Source organism: Rhinopithecus roxellana, chromosome 10 (genome assembly GCF_007565055.1).
Source record: "Rhinopithecus roxellana isolate Shanxi Qingling chromosome 10, ASM756505v1, whole genome shotgun sequence".
NCBI lineage: Eukaryota > Metazoa > Chordata > Mammalia > Primates > Cercopithecidae > Rhinopithecus > Rhinopithecus roxellana.
This window is the reverse complement of record NC_044558.1, coordinates 25,892,605-25,912,944: the sequence shown is the minus strand read 5'-3', so window position 1 is coordinate 25,912,944 and position 20,340 is coordinate 25,892,605. Positions and strand designations below refer to the sequence as shown.

General features: G+C 43.7%; 1 protein-coding gene and 1 non-coding gene across 3 annotated transcripts in view; one reads left to right on the top strand and one right to left on the bottom strand.

The window, feature by feature from the left end:
• The window catches only part of STAB2 (stabilin 2), a 174,751-nt gene that overhangs the window by 42,814 nt on the left and 111,597 nt on the right, over positions 1 to 20,340 (bottom strand). The window contains exons 35-44 of one of the 2 annotated variants that reach the window (XM_010357279.2): positions 20,136 to 20,264; positions 18,819 to 18,875; positions 17,716 to 17,811; positions 16,460 to 16,655; positions 14,914 to 15,009; positions 11,977 to 12,022; positions 11,053 to 11,129; positions 9,725 to 9,850; positions 7,623 to 7,696; positions 5,685 to 5,756 (exon numbers count right to left, since the gene is read on the bottom strand). In XM_010357279.2, coding sequence (XP_010355581.2) covers positions 5,685 to 5,756; positions 7,623 to 7,696; positions 9,725 to 9,850; positions 11,053 to 11,129; positions 11,977 to 12,022; positions 14,914 to 15,009; positions 16,460 to 16,655; positions 17,716 to 17,811; positions 18,819 to 18,875; positions 20,136 to 20,264 — 969 coding nt within the window. The remainder of the gene's footprint in view (positions 1 to 5,684; positions 5,757 to 7,622; positions 7,697 to 9,724; positions 9,851 to 11,052; positions 11,130 to 11,976; positions 12,023 to 14,913; positions 15,010 to 16,459; positions 16,656 to 17,715; positions 17,812 to 18,818; positions 18,876 to 20,135; positions 20,265 to 20,340) is intronic. The other variant, XM_030939845.1, reaches the window with a different exon arrangement.
• Positions 2,481 to 2,583, top strand: LOC115900208. Its single transcript, XR_004059876.1, has one exon. It is a non-coding gene; the product is annotated as a small nucleolar RNA U13 (small nucleolar RNA).

The window sequence follows — 20,340 nt, the reverse complement described above, 5'->3', positions numbered from 1 at the left end:
ACCCAAATCTCATCTTGAATTATAATTCCCACAATTCCCATGTGTCATGGGAGGAACCTGGTAGGAAGTGGTTGAATTGTGAGGCAGGTCTTTCCTGTGCTCTTCTTGTAATAGTGAATGAGTCTCAGGATCTGATGGTTTTAAAAATGGGAGTTTCCCTGCACAAGCTCTCTCGTCTGCCACCATGTGAGATGTGCTTTTCACCTTCCACCATGATTATGAGACCTCCCCAGCCATGAGGAACTGTAAGCCCAATAAACCTTTGTTTTGTAAGTTGTCCAGTCTGGAGTATGTCTTTATCAGCAGCATGAAAATTGACTAACACAGATGACATTCCGCTCCTCACCTTTCTCAACTCTCAGTCACTGTCCTCTCATCTTAGTTGATGAGCCCCACTTGTACCTCATGGAGAAAAGAGACACAGGTAACAAGAACCACCTCATCTCCCCATCCTGAGCTTCACCACTTGGTTGGGTCTGAACTCATGGACTCTGCTTTCCTTATTTAACAAGTGTACTAACAATTAACTAACTAACTAATGAACTGACTCATTAATGGACTCACTAGTTCATCACTGACTAATAGACCGACTGACACTACATCTGCTTCTATCTGAGGCTGATGCCTCCACCTGGGCTCTGGGTCCCAATTCCTCTCACCCCTTCCTGTGTTTTCCTCCTGTAACAATCTACCTCCTCTCCTCTATCCGATCATACTCCCCAGCACAAAAACATGCCTTCATATTACTCATCTTGAAAAAAGCCAAACTCTCTTTTCTCTTTTCCTTTAAGAGAACCCACTAGGTATAGATGAACAAAGCCTGACCATGAGTTGGTTCTTGCACCTGAGTGTCAGGTACAGATAGGTTCATGTATTAGTTGCTCTAGTTTAACATAGGTTTAAAATTTTCCAGAGTCAAGTGTTATAAACAATGCTTCCTTCAATCCACATCCTTCTCCATTAACTACCCCATTTATTTGCCCAGGAAGATCCTTGCAAATGTTGTCTACGTTTCTACTTTCCTTACTTCCAATTTTTTTCTCAACTTACTTTTAGGCTGTTGGTCCCACCTTTACACAAGCCTCCACCCTGATCCAGGTCTTCAAGAACTGAGACCTTGAGAAGGCAGTGGTCAGTTCTCTTCTCTCAACTTAGGTGACATGTCAACATCCTTTGCCTGTACAATCACTCCTCTTGAAACATTTTGTTCTCTTGGCCTCTGTTGACACTATACTTGATAGGTGGTTTTCCTTCCACATTGTGGGCTTTTTTACTGAGTCTTCTTTGTAGGTACTTCTTCCTCTGCTCAATGGCTTAATATCCAGGGCCCCTCTGCCTGCCCCGTCTTTGCCTCTAACTTTTATCTTGTGCTTCAGCCAGTCCCATGTGTTTAAATACCATCTCTGTGCCAATGACCCCTATATTTGTACCTCTGTCATGATCTCTCCTTCAGGCTTACATTTCACTGGAAATCTTCACTTGAATGGCTACCAAGCAACTCAAACTCAACAAAAAGACAGGCCTGTTGATATTTCACTCAACGCTTCCTCATCTGTACGCCATCCTTATCTTCACGAGTAGAACCAACATGTCTCAGCAAAAAACCTAGATAGTGTCTTTGATTCCTTTTCCTTGTATTTCCCATATCCAGTCTATCAGCAGGTCTTGCTGGTTATCTCCAAAATGCATCCCCTGTCCAATGATTTATCTCCCTCTCTCTCTCTCCAAGCTGGTCTCAAACTCCTGAGCTCAAGCGAACTACCTGCCTTAGCGCCCCAAAGTGCTGGGATTATAGGCATGAGCCACCATGCCCACCTGGCCCCAGCAACTTCTTATTACACCCACTGCTACAGCTCTAGTCAAACCACTCTGGTCTTTCCTGGTCTGCTCTATTAGTCTTTTACATGGTCTTCTTGCTTCTGCTTTTGAACCCCTATCAGACACAGTCATCACAGCAGCCAGAATGAGATTTGAGAGCCAAGCCAGACATTGACATTGATCTACATGATCATCCAGTGGCTTCCTAGTCATAACTGGAATAAAATATAAGCTCCACAGCATAGCCTACATGGTGTAAGGTGATCTGGCCCCTCTCACCACCTCCCTTTTATTCCCTTTACTGCAGTCACACTGGCTCTCTTCAGTTCCCAGAACATGCCAAGCTTTTCCTTTTCCCAGGACCCCTGACTTGCTCTTCCTTTTGCTTATGCATTCTCCCTAAGATTTTCATGTGGCTGCCCACTTCTCAACATTCAGGAATGAGTCACCTCTGCAGAGAGACCTTGTCCGATCACTACAACCCTTCCCATCTCACCCAGTCTCTGTCCCATCAACATGCTTGCCTCCTGCTCTAGTCTAAATGTTTGTGTCTCCCATCTAATCCTCACTGTGATGGCATTAGGAGGTGGGGCTTTTAGAAGGTCATTAGGTCATGAGGGCAAAGCCTTTATAAATGGGATTAATGCCCTTATAAAAGAGAGATCCTTTTGTGGTTCATTAGCTTGATATTGGGTTTTCACACTATTCTATGAGATGTGCCTCCCTCAAAACTTGTTACAACATTGGCATATTACCCTTCTGATGTGAAAAGAGAAGAAAAAAGAGACCCAAGGGAACTCAGTTGTCCCTTCTACCAATGAGCAAGAAGGCACCATCTATGAACCAGGAAGCTGACCGGCAGCAGACACAGAACTGGCCAGTGCCTTGATCTTGGACTGCCCGGCCTCCAGAATGTGAGAAACACATTTCTGTTGCTTATAAGCTACCCAGTCTCAGGTATCCTCTGTGCTGTTAGAGCAGCACAAATGGACTAAAGTAGTTTGGACTGGGGACTAAGGAAAGACAATGTTTCACAGTCCTCGTTGGTAGGACTTGAGCAGAAATAATTGTTCTTGGGCCAGATTTAGCACCAGGACTATTTTGTTTGTTTAGCCCAGTATTTAAAAGAGCTTTCTGAAATTAATTACCATCATTTAAAAATTGGTAAAATTTACATACAAATTCATAAATTTTCATATCTTTTACAATAGCAGGAGTACTGTCAACACTGGGCTGACACAGTTTAGAGCACCAGTCAGTTGGAGTAGATGTTTCCCCATTAGAGCGGCAATATGATTTGGGTCTTCCTACTGATATTATTCCCTGCCTGGCCCCTTATGGCCTATAATTTTACAATCTGGCAATAGAGTTAATTCCTACAGGAATATGCTGCTGAGATACGGTAGCAAAGGATCTTCAGAATCTCCCAGGTCAGCTGCATCAGGAGTCATTTGTCCAAGACAAGGTGGCCATTTTTTACAAAACATGAATGGCCCATGGAAGAGTTCCTATGAAAATTAAGCTGGCCATAGTTCTAGTGGTAACAGCTTCATATCTCAGCCCCCATCTTTTCTGTAGTTTCTTTATTATCTTTACATAACTGTTTCATGTAGAGGACATTGATCTCTTGAGGAACTTGCCAGATCAACACGAGGAGATAATGGGAGCCTCAACTGAAGAAGGGCCTTAATTATAGGGTGTCTGCACTGTTCTCATGTCAACAGCTGGCGGCTCTCAGGTGGGAAGTAATATAAACAGGAAAACAAGGTGTTGGGACTGGGCCTTGTAGGAAGAACAAGCACCCCAAGAAATGGTCAAGGGCGCAGGTCTTGAGTAAGACAGAGATAGGCTCAATTTCTGGCCATGCCACATACTAGGTCTGTGACCTTGGGCAAGGGCCTTCACTCCTCCCAGCCTGGTGGGTTGAACTGTCCTAAGGACTGGATGCAACTGTGGATGCAACTAATTTAGAAAAAGGTCTTTACAGATGTAATTAAGGATCTCCAGATAAGATCATCCTAGATTAACCACTTAATGCCACAAGTGTCCTTGCAAGAGGAGGAGAAGACCCAGATACAGAAGTGAAGGCCATGTGAAGACAGAGGCAGAGATCAGAGTGATGTGGTCACAGGCCAGGAATGCCTGGAACCACCAGAAGCCGGAAGAGGCAAGGAAGGACCCTCCCATGGGGCCTTCAGAGGGAGCACATCCTTGCAGGCACCTTAATTTTGGATTTGGTCCTCCAGAACTGTGAGAAAATACATTTCTATTGTTTTCACCCACCCAGTTTGTGGCAGTTTGTTATAGCAGTCCTGGGAAAGAGGCACAGCTAGAGTCTCTTTGTCTGTAAAATGGGGTTAATAACAGTTCTTACCTCATATGGCTGTTAGAGAAATTAAACGAAAGAATGATTGGGCACCCCTAGGCACAGTGGCTGACCCCTGGCAAGCAATGGATATAACTGTGACGTTGATGCAGGACTTCAGAGGCCTAGCTGACCACACAAAGTGCTCCGGATGTGACAGGCTGGGTCAGCAGGCTTATCTCATCCCTTTGGAGGTACCAGGCTTGGGACAATTAGGCTCTGAGCAGCAGTAGGTGACTAGCCCAGTTTGAGACTCAGTGATTAATGACTGAGTAAACTCCTACTCGGTTTGCATAACATGGGTCCAGCCTGCAGTCAAGGGTTATAAGAGAATCAGAAGATCCTGCTCCTACCAGGATCAACACGCAAACGGAGACAAGAAGTGTGTCAATAATATCCTACAGACTGGAGGAAGAAAGTCAAAGCCCAGATGTTAGTGGTAAAGGGAACTCCAGGGACATTTACAACCATCCAAGGAAACTGAGGTCCCAAGAAGCAAACCAGCTGAAAACCCTAGAGTCATATGGATCAGGGCTGGGAGGAATCTAAATGGCTGTCTGGGTTGATAACCCATCTGTTGCTTTGTTCCTATAGTTAAATACCTTGAGTTATAATAAGCTCATTATTTCTCAAAACTCTCTATCTCTGGACAGTTCTAACTAAAGAACTGAGTTGAGTTTAAAGAAATCTGTTTTCTTCTAATGTCCATCCGCTGGTCCTAGTCCTACTGCTTGGACTTACACAGAACAAGAACAACCCTTTTGTTACGTGGCAATCCTTGAAATGTTGATGGCAGCCTCCACCCCACATCCCAACTCCTTTTTAGAGAGAGGGAACTGGGAGAATTAATGATGTGTGCATGGACTAGGAGACACAGTGCTTCTACCCCCATATGAACCCCTGCTTGATGCAAGGCATCTAGAACTGGATCCTCTGTTCTAAGGTACCGTTAACATGTAGAATGGGGGTGGTAGGGGCCATGGAGGGTAGTTGTGGGGTGAGAGAATCTTCATCTTCCTTAGCCTGTCCTCTAAGCCTCTGTGATGACAGAACTAGCTTTTGGAATGCTACACTATATTGTTGACTCAGAGTGCACTCACTGTGAATTCCTACTTATAAGTCTAGGAGAAGAAGGAGTGGAAAGTTGCAGTGAGGTTTACCTAAGAGGGCTTCCTGGAGGAGGTTAGAGACATGCTTGGTGGAAAGGGTGAAAGGGATCTTTTTCGTAAGAGTTGGCAATATGGATGGGGGATGAGCAAGTGGGTAGACTTAGCTCAATGTGCTGCAGCCAAAGGGGCAGGCTAGGGGTAGCAGACGGTGCCTTCTCTCCTTTCTCCCCAACATGACAATGGAATGTGCCAGAAAAATGAGCCTCATGGTCAACACACAGCTCTGAGGCCTCCAGAGGAATATTTTCTCAACCCTGCATCCCCTAGAAGTGGGGTGGCAGGCACCCCGGGCTCTGAAGCTTGAAGGACATCCACCATAGAGCCATACTCACAGTTAAGCAGATGTTGATGAGCGTGCAGACCTTTCCGTCTCCAGTGTATGCTGGCAAACAGTTACAGGCAGCCTGTCCAGGAGCAGAAGCACATGGGGTCATTTTGCAGATGGGTTCTGTACTGGCCGCATGAGCTGGCTCTCAGACCCGAACTCCATCATGGTCACAGTAATGTTAGGAGAGTCTGTATTTGATGTTGGTAATATCTATTTTATAATTATCACCTTATATTTAATATTTTAGCACTTGACACACTTCACCTGAGCACTGGGATCTCATGCACATCCTATCTTTGTTGCTAAAATACCTTTTTTTCTTTTTAATGTTCTCACCCCATTTGATCCCCTGCCTTCAGGTATTCACTTCTTTTCTTTGATTGGTGAAGGTCAGCTGAAAGGAAGCCAAACTATATCCCACTCTCATTCATACTCATATCTTGCTCATCTGTACCCATGCTGAGCTGAAAGGTACCAGTGCTAGGAGACGCTAAGGAGAAGTCTTTACAGCCCACTGAGGTGTGCATGTGGAGACAATCTACCAAACCCATTGGTTGGCCCAGGAAGTTGGGTGGAAGCTTCAAATTGAGGGAGGAGACTGTCTGAAGAAGCTGGGGACAGGGCCCCATGTTCCGTGTTCACTGGGCTGAAGCCCAGCCCACACTCTATTCACCAATGTCCCCAAAGGAAGGGACACCTGCTCCCACTGTGCTCTCCCAAGGGGCAGCTTTTCTAATTCACACAAGGGCCTCCTATGTAGCAGCAAGGGCCCTGGGATGATGTCTGTTTCTGAGAACTTTAACTCATCAGGGGTGCCAGCCAGGGCTACATGGGCAGGTTTTCCCTGTTCCTCTTCCTTGTTCCTCTTCCTCTTTCTTCACAATGGGCCCCAATATCAGCTCAAACCTTTTCCAAGACATCACCAGCTGTCCCTCTTCAGCCAAGGTCTTGTTCTCAGAGTTCAATTCCACATCCTCCTTTACTGCCTCCTAGGACTGGATGGGCACCCTTAGAGGTCCCAAGCACCAAAAAGTTTATAGATTGTCTCCTATCTCACATGCAGTTTGAAATAGAAACTACCAATCCTCAAAAGATGTCTAAGAAAGCTCAGCATTGACAGCTCCGATTTCCTCCATGACTAAATGTGTCCACTAACATGCACATGTGTGCTCACACAGTTCAAGACAGTTTTTTTTTTTTTTTCTTATTTTTGGGTACTTTAGGTACTTGCTTGATCTGCCCGTTGAGAGACCTGGCACTGAGGTCTCCGGATGGCTCAACGAGGTCAATAGAACATTCACTGGTGACTTCACTTTGTCATCCAGTTTTGGATATATGTGATTTCCTGCCTGGCCATTTTGCCTGTTCACCATGTGGCAGAGACTAAGGAAGGCAGAACTTGGGTCTCCAGGCCTCCAGCTTCCCTGCCTGTGTCTTTCCACCCCGTGACCCCCATTCTCTGATGCAGGCACTCTCATTTTCCCCACCTCCCCCAGCCTGCTCTCCAGACAGATGCTGCAAGCTCCTTATACTCAGGGTCATGTGACTGCTAGAATGCCCACAGTATTATCTTCGCCGTGGCACGTGTGCTTCAGAGCCTTACGCCAAAGATAAAGTGTGGGATTCTGGGCATCAGTATGCTGAAAGAAAGGGGAGTATTTTGGGGGGCTGTCTAGATGCTTCTGGAATCACATGGTATTTGCAGATACCTACTTCTCCCCACACTAGGGAAGTCCCTTGTCCTGGTACCCTTGGTTTTCCCCCATTTCACCTCATTCCCAAAGAAGGGCCTCTTGATTCTTTCAGAATTTCCCCTAAAGTATTCACCTTTGGCTGCAGCTCATCAGAGGTCCATTCTCAGCCTTTTTCTCTCAGGCCTGTGTCTAAAGGCCTAGGAGTTTCCTTCTAGGAAATGTAAGGGCCTGCGAGAGGTGGCACTCACCTGGTTGGGTCCTGTCTGTGTGCACTCTGCGTTCTTGTCACAGCCACCATGGTTCTCCAAACATGGGTTGATTTCTTTAAAACAAAAAGCCAACATCTGGTCTGGAAATCAAGTCTGGTTTCCAAGTGAAGCCAGCTTGAGGGATGAGCTAAGATGGCTGACTGAGGGGAGTGGGTGTCAAAGCATGATTCAGTTTTCTGGAAATTCTGAGACAGAAATAACTGAACTAGGAAGGTACTGGATACGGTTTCTTAAGATTGACTATTCCGGGATAGGCCAGTTCCAGCAGAGGTATTGTCTACTGGCTTAAATCAGTCCATGGAATAAATCTGAGCATTTGTAGCAAAGTACTTGAAACCACAGAATCTTGGAGACTAATCTAAGAGTGCTATGAATGAAGAGACTTAGGAATTAAAAACAATCATTTGCAACCGTCACAATATAGATTGGTTCAGGGAAGACTCATCAAAAGATGCTAAACTTAGGAGCATATTTTGATGGGGAACAACATATCTGCTTGGTGTTAAAGTGTCTTTCCTCTGACTGCTTATTAGTAGCAAAGGAGAAAAAAATAGCTGTACAATGGAGATATCACAGCGCCTTCACCAAGTGGTCAAAATTAACATCACACACAAAGGGCAGAAGGAGAGCTCAAGGCTTCCTGAGACAGATGCAATATCACTTGTGTGACATTTGGGGCCCTTGAACATATAACCTGAATCTAAGAATGAAAAATGCCAGGCAAACCCCAAATAAAGGACATGCTACTAAAAAAAAGTTGGGGAGGTGGAGGATATTATTCCCATGTGTTAATGTCATAAGACACAAAGCAAAGCTGAAGAACTCTCCCAGATTAAAGGGGACTCAAAAGACATGACAATGAAATACAATATCCGGCCCTAGACTTGATCCTGCACTGGAGGAAAAAATGTCAAAAAGGACATTATTGGAACAATGACAAAATTAGAATATGAATGGTAATTAGATGAAAATATTACATCAATAATAAACTTACTGAAGTTGATAACTGTGCTATGGTTATGTAAGAGGCTATCCTTATTCTTAGGAAATATACACTCAAGTATTTAGGAAGAAAGGGAATACAATATACACAGATTACTCTCAAATGGCTTAAAAATGTATATATATGTATACAAAGAGAGCAAATGATAAACAGGGCTAAATGTTTTTTTTTCTTTTTTTGGAAATGGAGTCTCCGTCACCCAGGCTGGAGTGCAGTGGCACAATCTCGGTTCACTGCAACTTCTGCCACCTGGGTACAAGCGATTCTCCTGCCTCAGCCTCCCAGGTGCCACCACACCTGGCTAATTTTGTATATTCAGTAGAGATGTGATTTCACCATGTTGGCCAGGATTGTCTTGAACTCCTGACCTCATGATCTGCCTACCTTGACCTCCCAAAGTGCTGGGATTACAGGCGTGAGCTACCGCGCCCAGCCAGAGCTAAATGTTAATAAGTGAATGTTGGTAAAGAACAAGTGGGTCCTTTTTGTGCTATTTTTGTAACTCTTCCATGTTAATTTTTTTCCAATTAAACAGTTAAATTCAGATAACTTTTCACGGTATGCCTTTATAGTAGAACAGTGTGTGGATATTTAAATAAAGTTAGAGGTATACTTGCTTTCAGGGAGAGTTACTTTGATATATTGCGAAGCATGGTAAATGCTGTTTATCTTGAGATACCATTTTTGTTGAACAAATACATGTAGGCATAGCAAAATGGGGTAATGACAATACTAAGAGCACTATCTTCAGAGTATTTTCTCCATCATGTGTGCTTTTTCTACAGTGAGCATGTGCTACTTGTATAAAAAGGAACTAATAAAAGTTTAAACGTTCTGTCATCGCCATGATGTTTAATTGGAAAATGTATCTCCTTTTACAGCTCCAAAGTAATTTTTGGACATTACATGACTTCATACCCTGTGGTCACTTTTCTATGCCCTTACACTTTCCTGCCCTGGCAAACAGAATAATGACCTCAGTTTTGTGTCCCAACAATCAGGGCACACACGCTGTAATCATTCAATAGGGCTCTGACTCTTACACTGTTTCGCTGGTGGAAGAGGGAAGGGTACCTACCCAGGCACACAATGCCATCACCCGTGTAACCTGCTTTGCACATGCACACTCGCCTTCCTGGGGTGGTTCTCTTACAGTTAGCCTTGGCAGAGCAACCTCCATTGCTGATTTCACAGGCATTGATTGCTATAGAAAATGACACAGAGCAGAAGGGGGGGGGGGGGGGAAGAAGAAAAGCCATTGATGTATTTTTCCTTAACTCATTGAGAAATGGAAGATACTGCAAAACTACTTGAGCAGGCACTGGATTAAATATGGCCAATTCCCAAAAACAGCAAGAAAAACATTCGTGATTTGCCTTTTCTAGCTGTTTTTACTAGCATTCTGTATGCATCCTACTGCAGGACACACCTGGGGACCAAGGTGAGGCTACTTGGCCCTCCGGGAGAATCCCAGGGTAAGATGGTCTAGAAAGTGGATTGGTGTGATCATTGTCCAGTGCTGCCACAATCTGGACCAAAGCCTGCCAGGACACAGTGCTTGAGAGAAAAATGACCTTAAGATTTTCCATTTTTTTTTCTAGCACCAGGCACCATAAGAATATTAGCTTACATTTATTGAGTGCTATGTGCTGGGTCTGTTCTAAGCACTTCACAGGTATTAATTCAGGTTACTGTCCAACTCAGTGACTGAGGTCTTATTATCCCCAACTTGCAGATAAAAATAATAATGCAAAGAGCAGTCAAGAAACTTTCCCAAGGTAATGTAAGTGATAAGTACTTAGGTTCAAACCTGGGGAGTCTAAGTTGAGCTGAGTTTTCAACAGCTGCATTATTCTTCCATTGAACACAGAGAGCTCACTTAACCTCAAAACCACTCTGCAAAGGAGGTAGTTTTAAGTTTACTTTGCAAATGACCTATCCAAGGCCACTTGGGTAATTGGAGGAAGAACCGGGCTCAAATTCCTTTTTAGTCTACTCCAGACCCTCGATGCCCCAGCCATACCCTAGGCCAATCAAATCAGTGAGTTAGATTTTAATGGACACATAATTGGACATATTTCTGGGGTTTATAGTAATGCCGTGATGCATATAACGTATAGATCAGGGTAATTAGCATATCCATCATCTGAAACATAGATCATTTCTTTATGTGGGTTCTCAACACAAATCACTGGTTTTTAAAGCTTCCCAGGTGATTCCAATTGTGGTCAAGACTGTGAACATTTGGTTTCCTGTCCCCAGGCACAATCAATTGCCCTATTATATGCGATTCACCATCAGTGGTTGGCACCAGCTGCTGAGGCCCATTCAGACTGCAGGAACAAGAATCTCTCAATAGCCCATGCAAGCCTTGCCAGCCCCCAGCAAATTCCTTCCTTTGCTTGCCTGTACAGGTGGTCCCATTTCCTTGGAATCCTGCTGCACACTTGCATGAAGCTGTACCATTTGAGTTGGGAAGGCAGCTGCAACAAGGAAGGGCAAATGGGGTTTGCAGAAGAAGACTCCACCTCCCACCACCTGACTCACAATGCCCTTCACCCCCAGTATCCTGGTGCCTGCCCCCATGAGGCACTCAGATGTCCTAAAGCTTGGGGGAAGAGTCTAATTCTGGCACGACCCCACCACAGGCAGCTAAAACTGTACTCATTTATCAGGCAAACTATAGCATGCATAGATACAGGTGTCAGTTCAGGAATAAGATGGGTAGCTGCCAAGCTTTAGAGAGCCACTGATGTGCTAGGAGCCATGTTTCATGTATTATTTTGTGCCATCTACTCACTATCCAATAGCCCTAGCAAGTCGGTATTATTATTCCCATTTACAAATGAAGAATCAGAGGCTTTGGAGGGATTCAACATTGGACTCAAGGTCATGCAGTAGCACAAATGGCAGAGGTTGACTTTGAATTCATGTCTAAATCCACTACTAGGTACTTAACTCATTAAGCCTCTCTGGAAGTTAGGATTATGAAGCTATGCCTTGCTGTGGGTCAGGAACAAGATTTATGGAAACTGAGGCCCACTGGGTTGCCTCATCCTCCAAGAAAGAGTCCTGGTGGCTTGGACTGGGGTAGCAGTGGGCATTTTCGTCAATGTGCCAGGTAAGTCAGATGGCAGCTTGTTGGAAAGCCTGGATCTGGCTATTTGATAGTGGCCTCATGAGAGATAGTTTTAGTTTCATACTTAAATTTATCCTAAGCCCTCAGAAATGGTGTCAGGAAACAAATCCTGAGGATAGAGACTAGGGTAGACCATATTGGGAAAAAAATCCCCTTTGCATTGTCCCCAGAGGTGGCCCAGGGCTACCTACTTGGCGCTGGTATGGCACGTCCCATTGCAGTTGTCTTCTGTGGTCACTGAAAAAGAGAACAGTTGCTGTCTCAGCCCTCTTACTAAATCTCACCTGAGGATTTTTCGTATTTTGTGCTCGGAAAAGCTACTTCTTTGGAAGTAAGTGATATGTATCATGTGAGCGATATAAAACTATGAGACCATGCCAATCCTTTTTTATACTGGTTGCCACGAAGCTCAAAGCCAAATCTGAAGGTCAAATACATTGATAGTGTCTTGTTTTCCAGGCCCTGGGCTAGGCTGTGAGAATGCAAGGGTGAATAAAACACAGAATTCTCCCTGGAATGTGACCATGTGCTCTTATGGTCTGGGTGTTGATGTGTATCTCTCTTTTGGGTTTTGATTTTCTTTTATTTGTATTCCCTATGCTATTCTTTCTAGTTTATTCCTAATTTTATTCTCATTTTTCATCATTTTATTATGGAGTGCTGTAAACAAGCAAAACTATATAAAATTTTTTCTTGCATGTGCAGAAAATCACAGGGTTTTGCACACAGCAGGTACACAATATTATCTGTTGAATATGTAAATTTCCTGGACACAGCATAGGTTATTGCTCTTGGATGCCTACCTATTTCTTGACTGGACGAGATCCAGAAATAAATCATTAGAGATGAGGGAAGAATACTCTTGGATAAGATGCTCATGCTAAGAGCTTTTGGGATAGAAATCTTACCAGTCCTGGTCAAGTCATACAGGAGGTCCTGAAACAGAGGCCTGCAAAAGTGGTGTCAGAGGGAATTCAGACTCAAATGGGCTGGAATGGGGGCAATTTTGTGCCTGTGTCTTATTCCTTGAGCCTAAACAATCCCTTTCTCTCTATTCTCTACCTGTTGGGATTTCAATCATGTTTTATGTTCTCCTCTCTGGAACCTGCTGTAAACATTTGAGCCAACATCAATTAGTTGGTAGTAGCTTCATGGTGTGCTACTTTGAGAAGGGTTGGATGCCCCTGGCTGGTCACAGAAGGAGGGAGTGCCATGATTGATTAGTGATGTCTGCTATGGTCTTACGAGTGAGGAGTCTGCACACAAAGGATTTGTCTTCCTTGTTGTAGTCTACAGGCTCTTTGTTTTGTACTCCATACCACATTTTTTCCTCTTTTCCTAAACATTTATTTCCCTTTCTAGACTGGAAACTTCCTGTGTACAGTGTGCACTGGAGACAGGGATGGGAGATAAGCCTAGAAAACTGGGTGCGTGTTCATTGGTGAATAGCCTGTGTGGTCCATCCTGCTAAGGAGTTAGGACTTTCTTCTGTAGGCAATGAAGAACCACAGCAAGTTGTCAAGTCCTGGGGAGGAGTTGGGGTGAAAACCACGATCTATGTTTTGGAAAGTTCTATCTGGCAGTAATGTGGAGTACGGAGTGGAGGAAGATAGGACAGGAAACAAAGAGACCACAAGGCTACTGGTGAGAGGGGAGCAGGAGGAAGAGATGGATTGAGAGATGTGGAGACATGGAATATGTTAGGTATGTTAGTGAGGGACAGGGAGGTACGGAAGCTGAGTAGGGAGGTTCCTAGATTGTGTGACCAGGTGCGTGAGTGGTGAGGTCTTTCTTCAGAGTAGAGAAAGAAGAGGAGTCTATTGTATTTATTCTGGGGATTCACCTAAAATGTCTTACTGTTTATGTGACCCCATTGCTTCCTGCTTCCCTCTCCCAGGCTCTCAGAAGCCTGGCTCTGTACCCTGACATTTGACACCTGCTCTGGGATATTTCTTTGGCTTGGGATCAGAATTCCCAAGTCAGCTTTTCAACGAACCTTCCTCCCTGACCCCTTGTTGCTCACCGTTAAAAGGCAACTGCATTCCCTTGATTTTTGCATTGCCTGGAGTTTTGGGCAAAGACGCCCCTTCTGTCAATGCCACATCCATGGAGCTCCCCCTAGGCTGGCAAGCACTTGCGATCTCCTCCTCAGCTCCCATCCCAGAAGAGGGGGAGTCTCTGATACCTGCTTCCAGGGACATTCTCTTTAATCCAAAGTCAGAATGATTTTTCTTAAGCCCAAAATATGATCATATTGCTTCCTTGTTGAAAACTCTTTAATGGCTTCCTGTTGGCTTCAGTGAGAAGTCCAACCTCCTTACCCTTTCATGTCCTGGCTCCTGCCCACTGCTCCAGCCTTTTCTCATCAACCCTCCTCTTTGCCCTTATAGTCCTCTCATTCTGCAATCCTTTGATTCCCTAAATGTGTTGAGCTTTCCCACGTCTTTGTGGTATTCGTGTTTCTTTCTGCATGAAATTCCCTTCTCTTTAATAGCCCTCACCTGAAGCACATCAAGAACCATCAATGCGATGTGGTGGGGTTGGAGGAAATGGGCCTTCTCAGACACTGTTGGTAGGAGAATAAATTGCTATTTCCTCTGGAGGACAACCTGGCAATAAGTAGCAAGACCTTTCCCCAGAGTGCCAACCCCTAACTCAGAAATCTCATCTCTAGGAATTTGACTAAATGAATATGGTTATTGTAGCAGTGTTTGAGAGAGCAGAAAACCGGTTCAAAATAGGGTAGCATGGTCATACTGGAACATTTTGTGGAGATTACAAATTAATATTTTTCTATTTGAATCACAGGGAAAGATATCTATATATATCGTGAAGTGGAAAAGTCGGTTAATAGACAGTATGTAGAGTGTGAGTCCCTACATATACATTTATATACCTCGAAAAAGGTTGGGAGCCTAATATAAAATATCAGTAATAGTGCTTCCCTGCCTTGGGGGTATGAGTGATTTTATTTTCTTTTTTCTGCTTTTATAATTTTTTTGCTGCAAGAAAGAATTATGGTTATTGCCAGAAGAAGTAATAAAGGTGTCATTTCTCTTTTAGAAAGAAAAATGTAGCTGCTGCGAAGCAAAGCTTAGAGCAGATTGTAAAGACTGAAGGCCTCTTACCATTCTCACAATGCACTCCTCGCCAGCCAACATCACAGTCACAGGAGCCATCTCCCAAGGGTCCTTGGTTGCATCTCCCATGGACACAAGAACATGCTAAGTGGAAAAACACCTGCAAATCATCAGATTCTAACCCGTGTTCAATAACTCATTTTGTCATTTACTAGGTTTGCTTTATTGCACTTAATTCTTCAACCTACTTCTAGGAATCGGTCTTTAATGGGGGTCTTGATTCACGAGAAGGGCAGGGGTGCAGGAGACAGAATCTAGCAAGTTAACAGGTGAATTAGCTCTAGCTTTAACGAAGTGGCTCAGACCGCAGTTTTGAGACAGTGTAGCACTGAAGATTTGTGACCCAAGCAGTGTGAGAGTGTCCTCAGTCAAGGTTACCGGAGGATCCAGGGTTATGCAGGACTCCTTTGGATGGAACCATGTTTGCCCCCTAAGAATGGACTTCAGGAGGAAGCCCATTTGACACTGGGTTTGTATAAGCCTGGTGTGGCACTCTTTTCCTCAGTTACACAGATGAGTCTCTTTGAGAACTGGATGAAAGCTACAGATGCCTTCCCCAGAAAAATGTATTCAGCTTTGGCAGTTTGCTGAACCCCATGAGGGTCATCTACAAATCCCCTTTGAGGAACTCATGCACAAATGCAAGCAGATAATTACTCCAAATAACATAGGAAAAAAATCAACACTGTAATTCAAAGTAAATATTATAAGGCCCAATTATAATGATTCAATTGTACATTAGTTTTCTCTGGCTTAGACCAGCTGAGGAGAAAACAGTGACAGCCAATTTAAATGTATGGTTTTTAATACCAGGTAGAATAATTGTTAGGAAACCCATCCTCCTGAGTCAACCCTCTCACAGCTATGTGTTCCTGGACACAAGGAAATCTGGATGTGAGAATACAGATGACTTGGCTCAAACAGATAACCGTTTTTGCAAAAACTACTTAAGGCATGTGTCTTGCTGCTGATGAAACAATAGAGTGATCCTCAGGTAAAGAACCGCACGATCTAAAAGCAGGCTTTGGAGTCCAGAAAGGCGTACATTCAATTCTCAGTTCTGCATCTCATCAGGTGTAGCCTTGGGGGAAGTCATTCAACCTCTTTGCCTTAATACCCTCATCTGTAAAATGGGCATAGCAATACTCAAGTACCTAAGGTTCCTGTGTGGATTAAATGAATAACATGTGCAAATCTGTTTTTCAAACTATCAAGCAATATCCACAATGGAAAGTCTAGCTGTGATGATTAGTGTGCATAGGCAAATATAAAAATGCATTTGGGCTGGAATGTCAATGAGTACATTGGAAGTGAGTTGGCAGGTCCACGTTAGTGACTGAAAATGTTTGGGAACACAGCAAATGCAAATGACAATACAGATGCTCTTATAATTCACAGTGATAGTAGCAGGTAGGATTTCAGCCCACCTGGGGAGACAGGCCAGTTAGAGAGCATGTGTGGGATCACTCTTTCCCCGCACATTCCTGGTTGGTTTCAGCAGCCCCGGAGCCTGTGTAGAGGGGAGGGTGCTCACCTTGGTCACAGTGGATGCCGTACTTGCCCTCGGTGCAGGTCTCGCAGGCTGTGCCACTGAAGCCCTCCCCACACTCACACACACCCGGGCCGTTCACTCCATCCAAACAGATGCCATTACCAAAGCAGACGTTCTGGGCATTCCTTGGGCAGGGCTGGCACTGGGGACCAAAGAAGCCGGCACAGCATTCTCTCGTCTGAAACAGAAGGACAAAGCCTGATGATGCATTTCTATCCTCTGGTTTTGTCCAGCTTCAGTGTAGAAATCCTGCCGTGGGGGACTTAATGTGCACCTGTTTCTTTGACCTCACATGGACTGGGTGAGGGATGGGGGCAGGACCCTCTGGGGACTGGGTGAGGCTTGGCAATTTCTAGGGGTGCTAGGAACAGGACAAAGGCTCCACCGAGGAGGTAGGAAAGAGGGAAAGGAAAAAGGCATGTCAGAGAAGAGGATGAAGAAAAATGAGAGGAGGAGGAGGGGCAGCAGAAGAAACTAAAGAATAATGCCTGTGATGCTGGAGAGTGGGAGGACCAGGGGCCTTCTCCAACCCAGACCTGGGCCTCTTCACATCGATGTTATTTCATCTACTACTGAAGGTCAGGAGGCCTCTGCAGGTGAGGCTTTTGGCATTTTACAAACCAATCTTTTGCAGTTCAGGGAAGCCCTGTAGGATGTCTGTTTGGGTTTTCCTTGCCTTTATTCTTGAGTGCATTAATACACAAAATCTCCCCCACCCCTATGCTCTGCAGCCTAAGGGCCAGATCACCCCACCTCTGCCCAGCTAGGCAGACTTTATGTCTAGTTCTCTGGGAAAGGAGCAGGACAGGAAGTTATCATGACTTTTCCTGCAAATTCTAAAGGCACCCCTAGAGGTACTTAGCCTTGGGGTCCTGTTTTCTAAATGACCATGTGCACCTTATCTTCACTTTGTGAGTGGACACTTTCTCTGTCTCTTTTGCTTACAAGCATGCTCACAGAGCTACCCTGTTGTGAGAAGGTGGTGGTCCCATTAGCCTCTCGGACTGTTTTTTTCATCATGCAACTGAATACGGCAGCTTTTACCCATTTTCTGGATTACAGGGCTGTTCTGAGCTTTACTGCTATCACTACTACATTGAATGACAATGATAATGCAGGTAACAAGGAAGAAGAGATGACAGAAAGTGTACATGCACAGGGATTTTGAAAAGGATACCATATGATGGATTTTCCCAATGGTGCTGCAGTAGTTAGGATGATTCAATTATTGTACTCACAATGACAGTTCTCACACATTTTAGCTGGCACCCAATAAACAGGGTTCGTCTTCCCATGAAATAGGTGGTATAGATGCATCTCCTCTTCTCATTACCCTGTGAAATATTAGTGACTATGTCAGCTCCTAAGTTAGGAAAAAGTTTTCCAATCTCTGAAAGCAAGTAGTTTGGGTGATGCATTGCTGTCGCTCTGACTATAGTGTCATGGGAAGGGAAGGTGGTGGCTTGTTGGTACTGCTTCTTAAGCAAGAAAACACAAAAACACAACGTTGGTTGCTGGAATGCCAGGTGGCAAAATCCAATAATTATACTTTAAAGTAGTACTCCATGAAAAGAATATTTCTTTAGCATACCAACTCAAGTTTGCAAGAATTGTAGAGTAAACCAGGTAAAAATGTCCTTCCAGCACTGTACATTGATTAAACTGAACTTTGGTTTCAATAGATTTATATTCTGCTTTGGCCCAGGAAAGGATTACGGCTGTGTACAAAGATTATAATATACAATATTAAACCTCAAATGAGAACATCTGTATGGTTTATAGATTAAAATTCATCGTAAATTTATTATATATTTCGTAAAAACTATTATGCTGTTGAAGGTACATGAGTATTCTTTGTAATGTAATCAGAAGTATCTTTTACAATAAATAGCAACAAGAAACATGGATTGTCTACTTCCCCAATATCTGCCATCTGTTTCTTTGAGGAAGTTAGTTGCAACTTCGACTATAAAAGGAAATCAGGCAGGTGGAATATATCCAGGCTCGATATAGTTTTGGATATGGAATCTCTCCTTCTCTAATAAGATTTCTTGCTGCTGTCCTCAACTGGCTACTGGGATATGAAAGATGTAGAACATAAAAAATGTCTTTCTGTCCTGTTGATTCATATGAACCCATTTATGTTTATTAAATTTTGCCTTGGTCCAAAAATATAGATGTAGGATTTTACAAAGATGCATATAATATAATGAGGTAAAATGTAATTCAAATTAAGTGAAGGAATGAGGGAAGTGCAAAATCACATAATCTTGAGGTTCATTTTCTAACTGGGACTCCTCGGATCTGGCAACTATTTTATCAAAATGGACAAAATACTTACTAGAGGTTTAGTTCCGAATGGGCAGATCAGCTCTGAGGAGCATGTCCTACATTTTCCCTTGGTAAAACACAAAAGCAATAAATGTAATTAACTTTAGTGCAAAATGAAGCTGCACGTCCAGAACTTGGAATGGAAGGTTTTTGAATTAAAAATCAAGGAAGGTTATCTGGTCAGCCTCTTTAAGGTTCTTTGAGATAAACACTTCAATTCCTTTGGGTCTTGCACATTTGCATCCCTTTTCTCCACAATACTCTTCTGACTCTGTTAACTCTTTAAAGTGTGATCTTATCTAAGTCCAAATTCTTTTAACAATAACTTTTATTAAAAACCAACTATTAAGTGAATCGGGCCAGATTCAGAAACTAAAAGGTACCATACCCAGTGCCCCGCTTTGGAGCACATGACTCAGGTGAGGGCTTCAGCGTGGAGATGCCCCACAGAGATAATGCATGCTATTACAAAACAAAGAGTAAAAGTTCACAATGACAGAAACCCTCAAGCTCAACCTGTTTCTAAAACAGGATGTGGTCAACGTGTCTAGTTCTGAACCTTACGCCTACCAGAGAGGATAAGGTGGTTGTTCAGAGTTCCACCTCTGAGCCAGGCTGCCTACACCTAAACCCCTTTTCTGCCACTTGCTAGTGTATGAACCTGCATGTGTTAACCTCTCTGGCTCATTTTTCCCATCTGTAAAATGGGGATAGTAATAGTACCGACTTGGTAGGGTGTTGTGAGGATTAGGCAGGTTAATGCATGTAAAATGTTTAGAGCAGTGCCTGGCATATAACAAATGTCCAATCAATGTCAGTGGTTATAATTATTGTTGAAAAGTCCTACATAGCCCCATGAATTGGCGTGAAAAGCCTCCATTATCATATTCCATAATGCACTGAAATTGTTCATTTTATTTTCTCTTCTGGTAGAGCAGGCTTGGCCCATAACTGCCATAGGTGCACCATGGTTCCTATCCTGTGCTTGTGCTAGATATGGCACAAATTCCCTTTGAAAAAAGCCATAGTCCAGAATCCTGCCCAACACAGCACACCATCCCCCTACCATCCCCCCACACACCTGGCAGCCTTTCCCAGGCACACAAGGTACAACCTCTTGCACAGGCCCACTGAGGGCAGGGGTCATATATTATGTATCTTTGTAGAATCACAGCATGGTATGCTCCTTGGCACATCAAAGGTGCTCACTCAGTGGTTTATGGACTGAACTGATACACCTTAATAGAAAAGCCATATGCTCCAAAAATTATGAAAAACAAGCCAATATTCTTTAGTTTCATCATCGGCCCTGGCCCATAGAACTTACTCGTAGGATAGTAGTGTCATTATTATCACATCTGTTCTTCTGAATTTCCAGAACTTTCCCCAAGCCATGAATCACTCCCTTATCAGTGGCTACATTGGTGTAGTTTATTGGAGCCTCATTTACGTAGAGCTGTGAACAACAGGGTTAAATGTCACTTTTTACAACATTTGAGGAGATATGGGGAAGATAGGAACTGGAGGTTAGC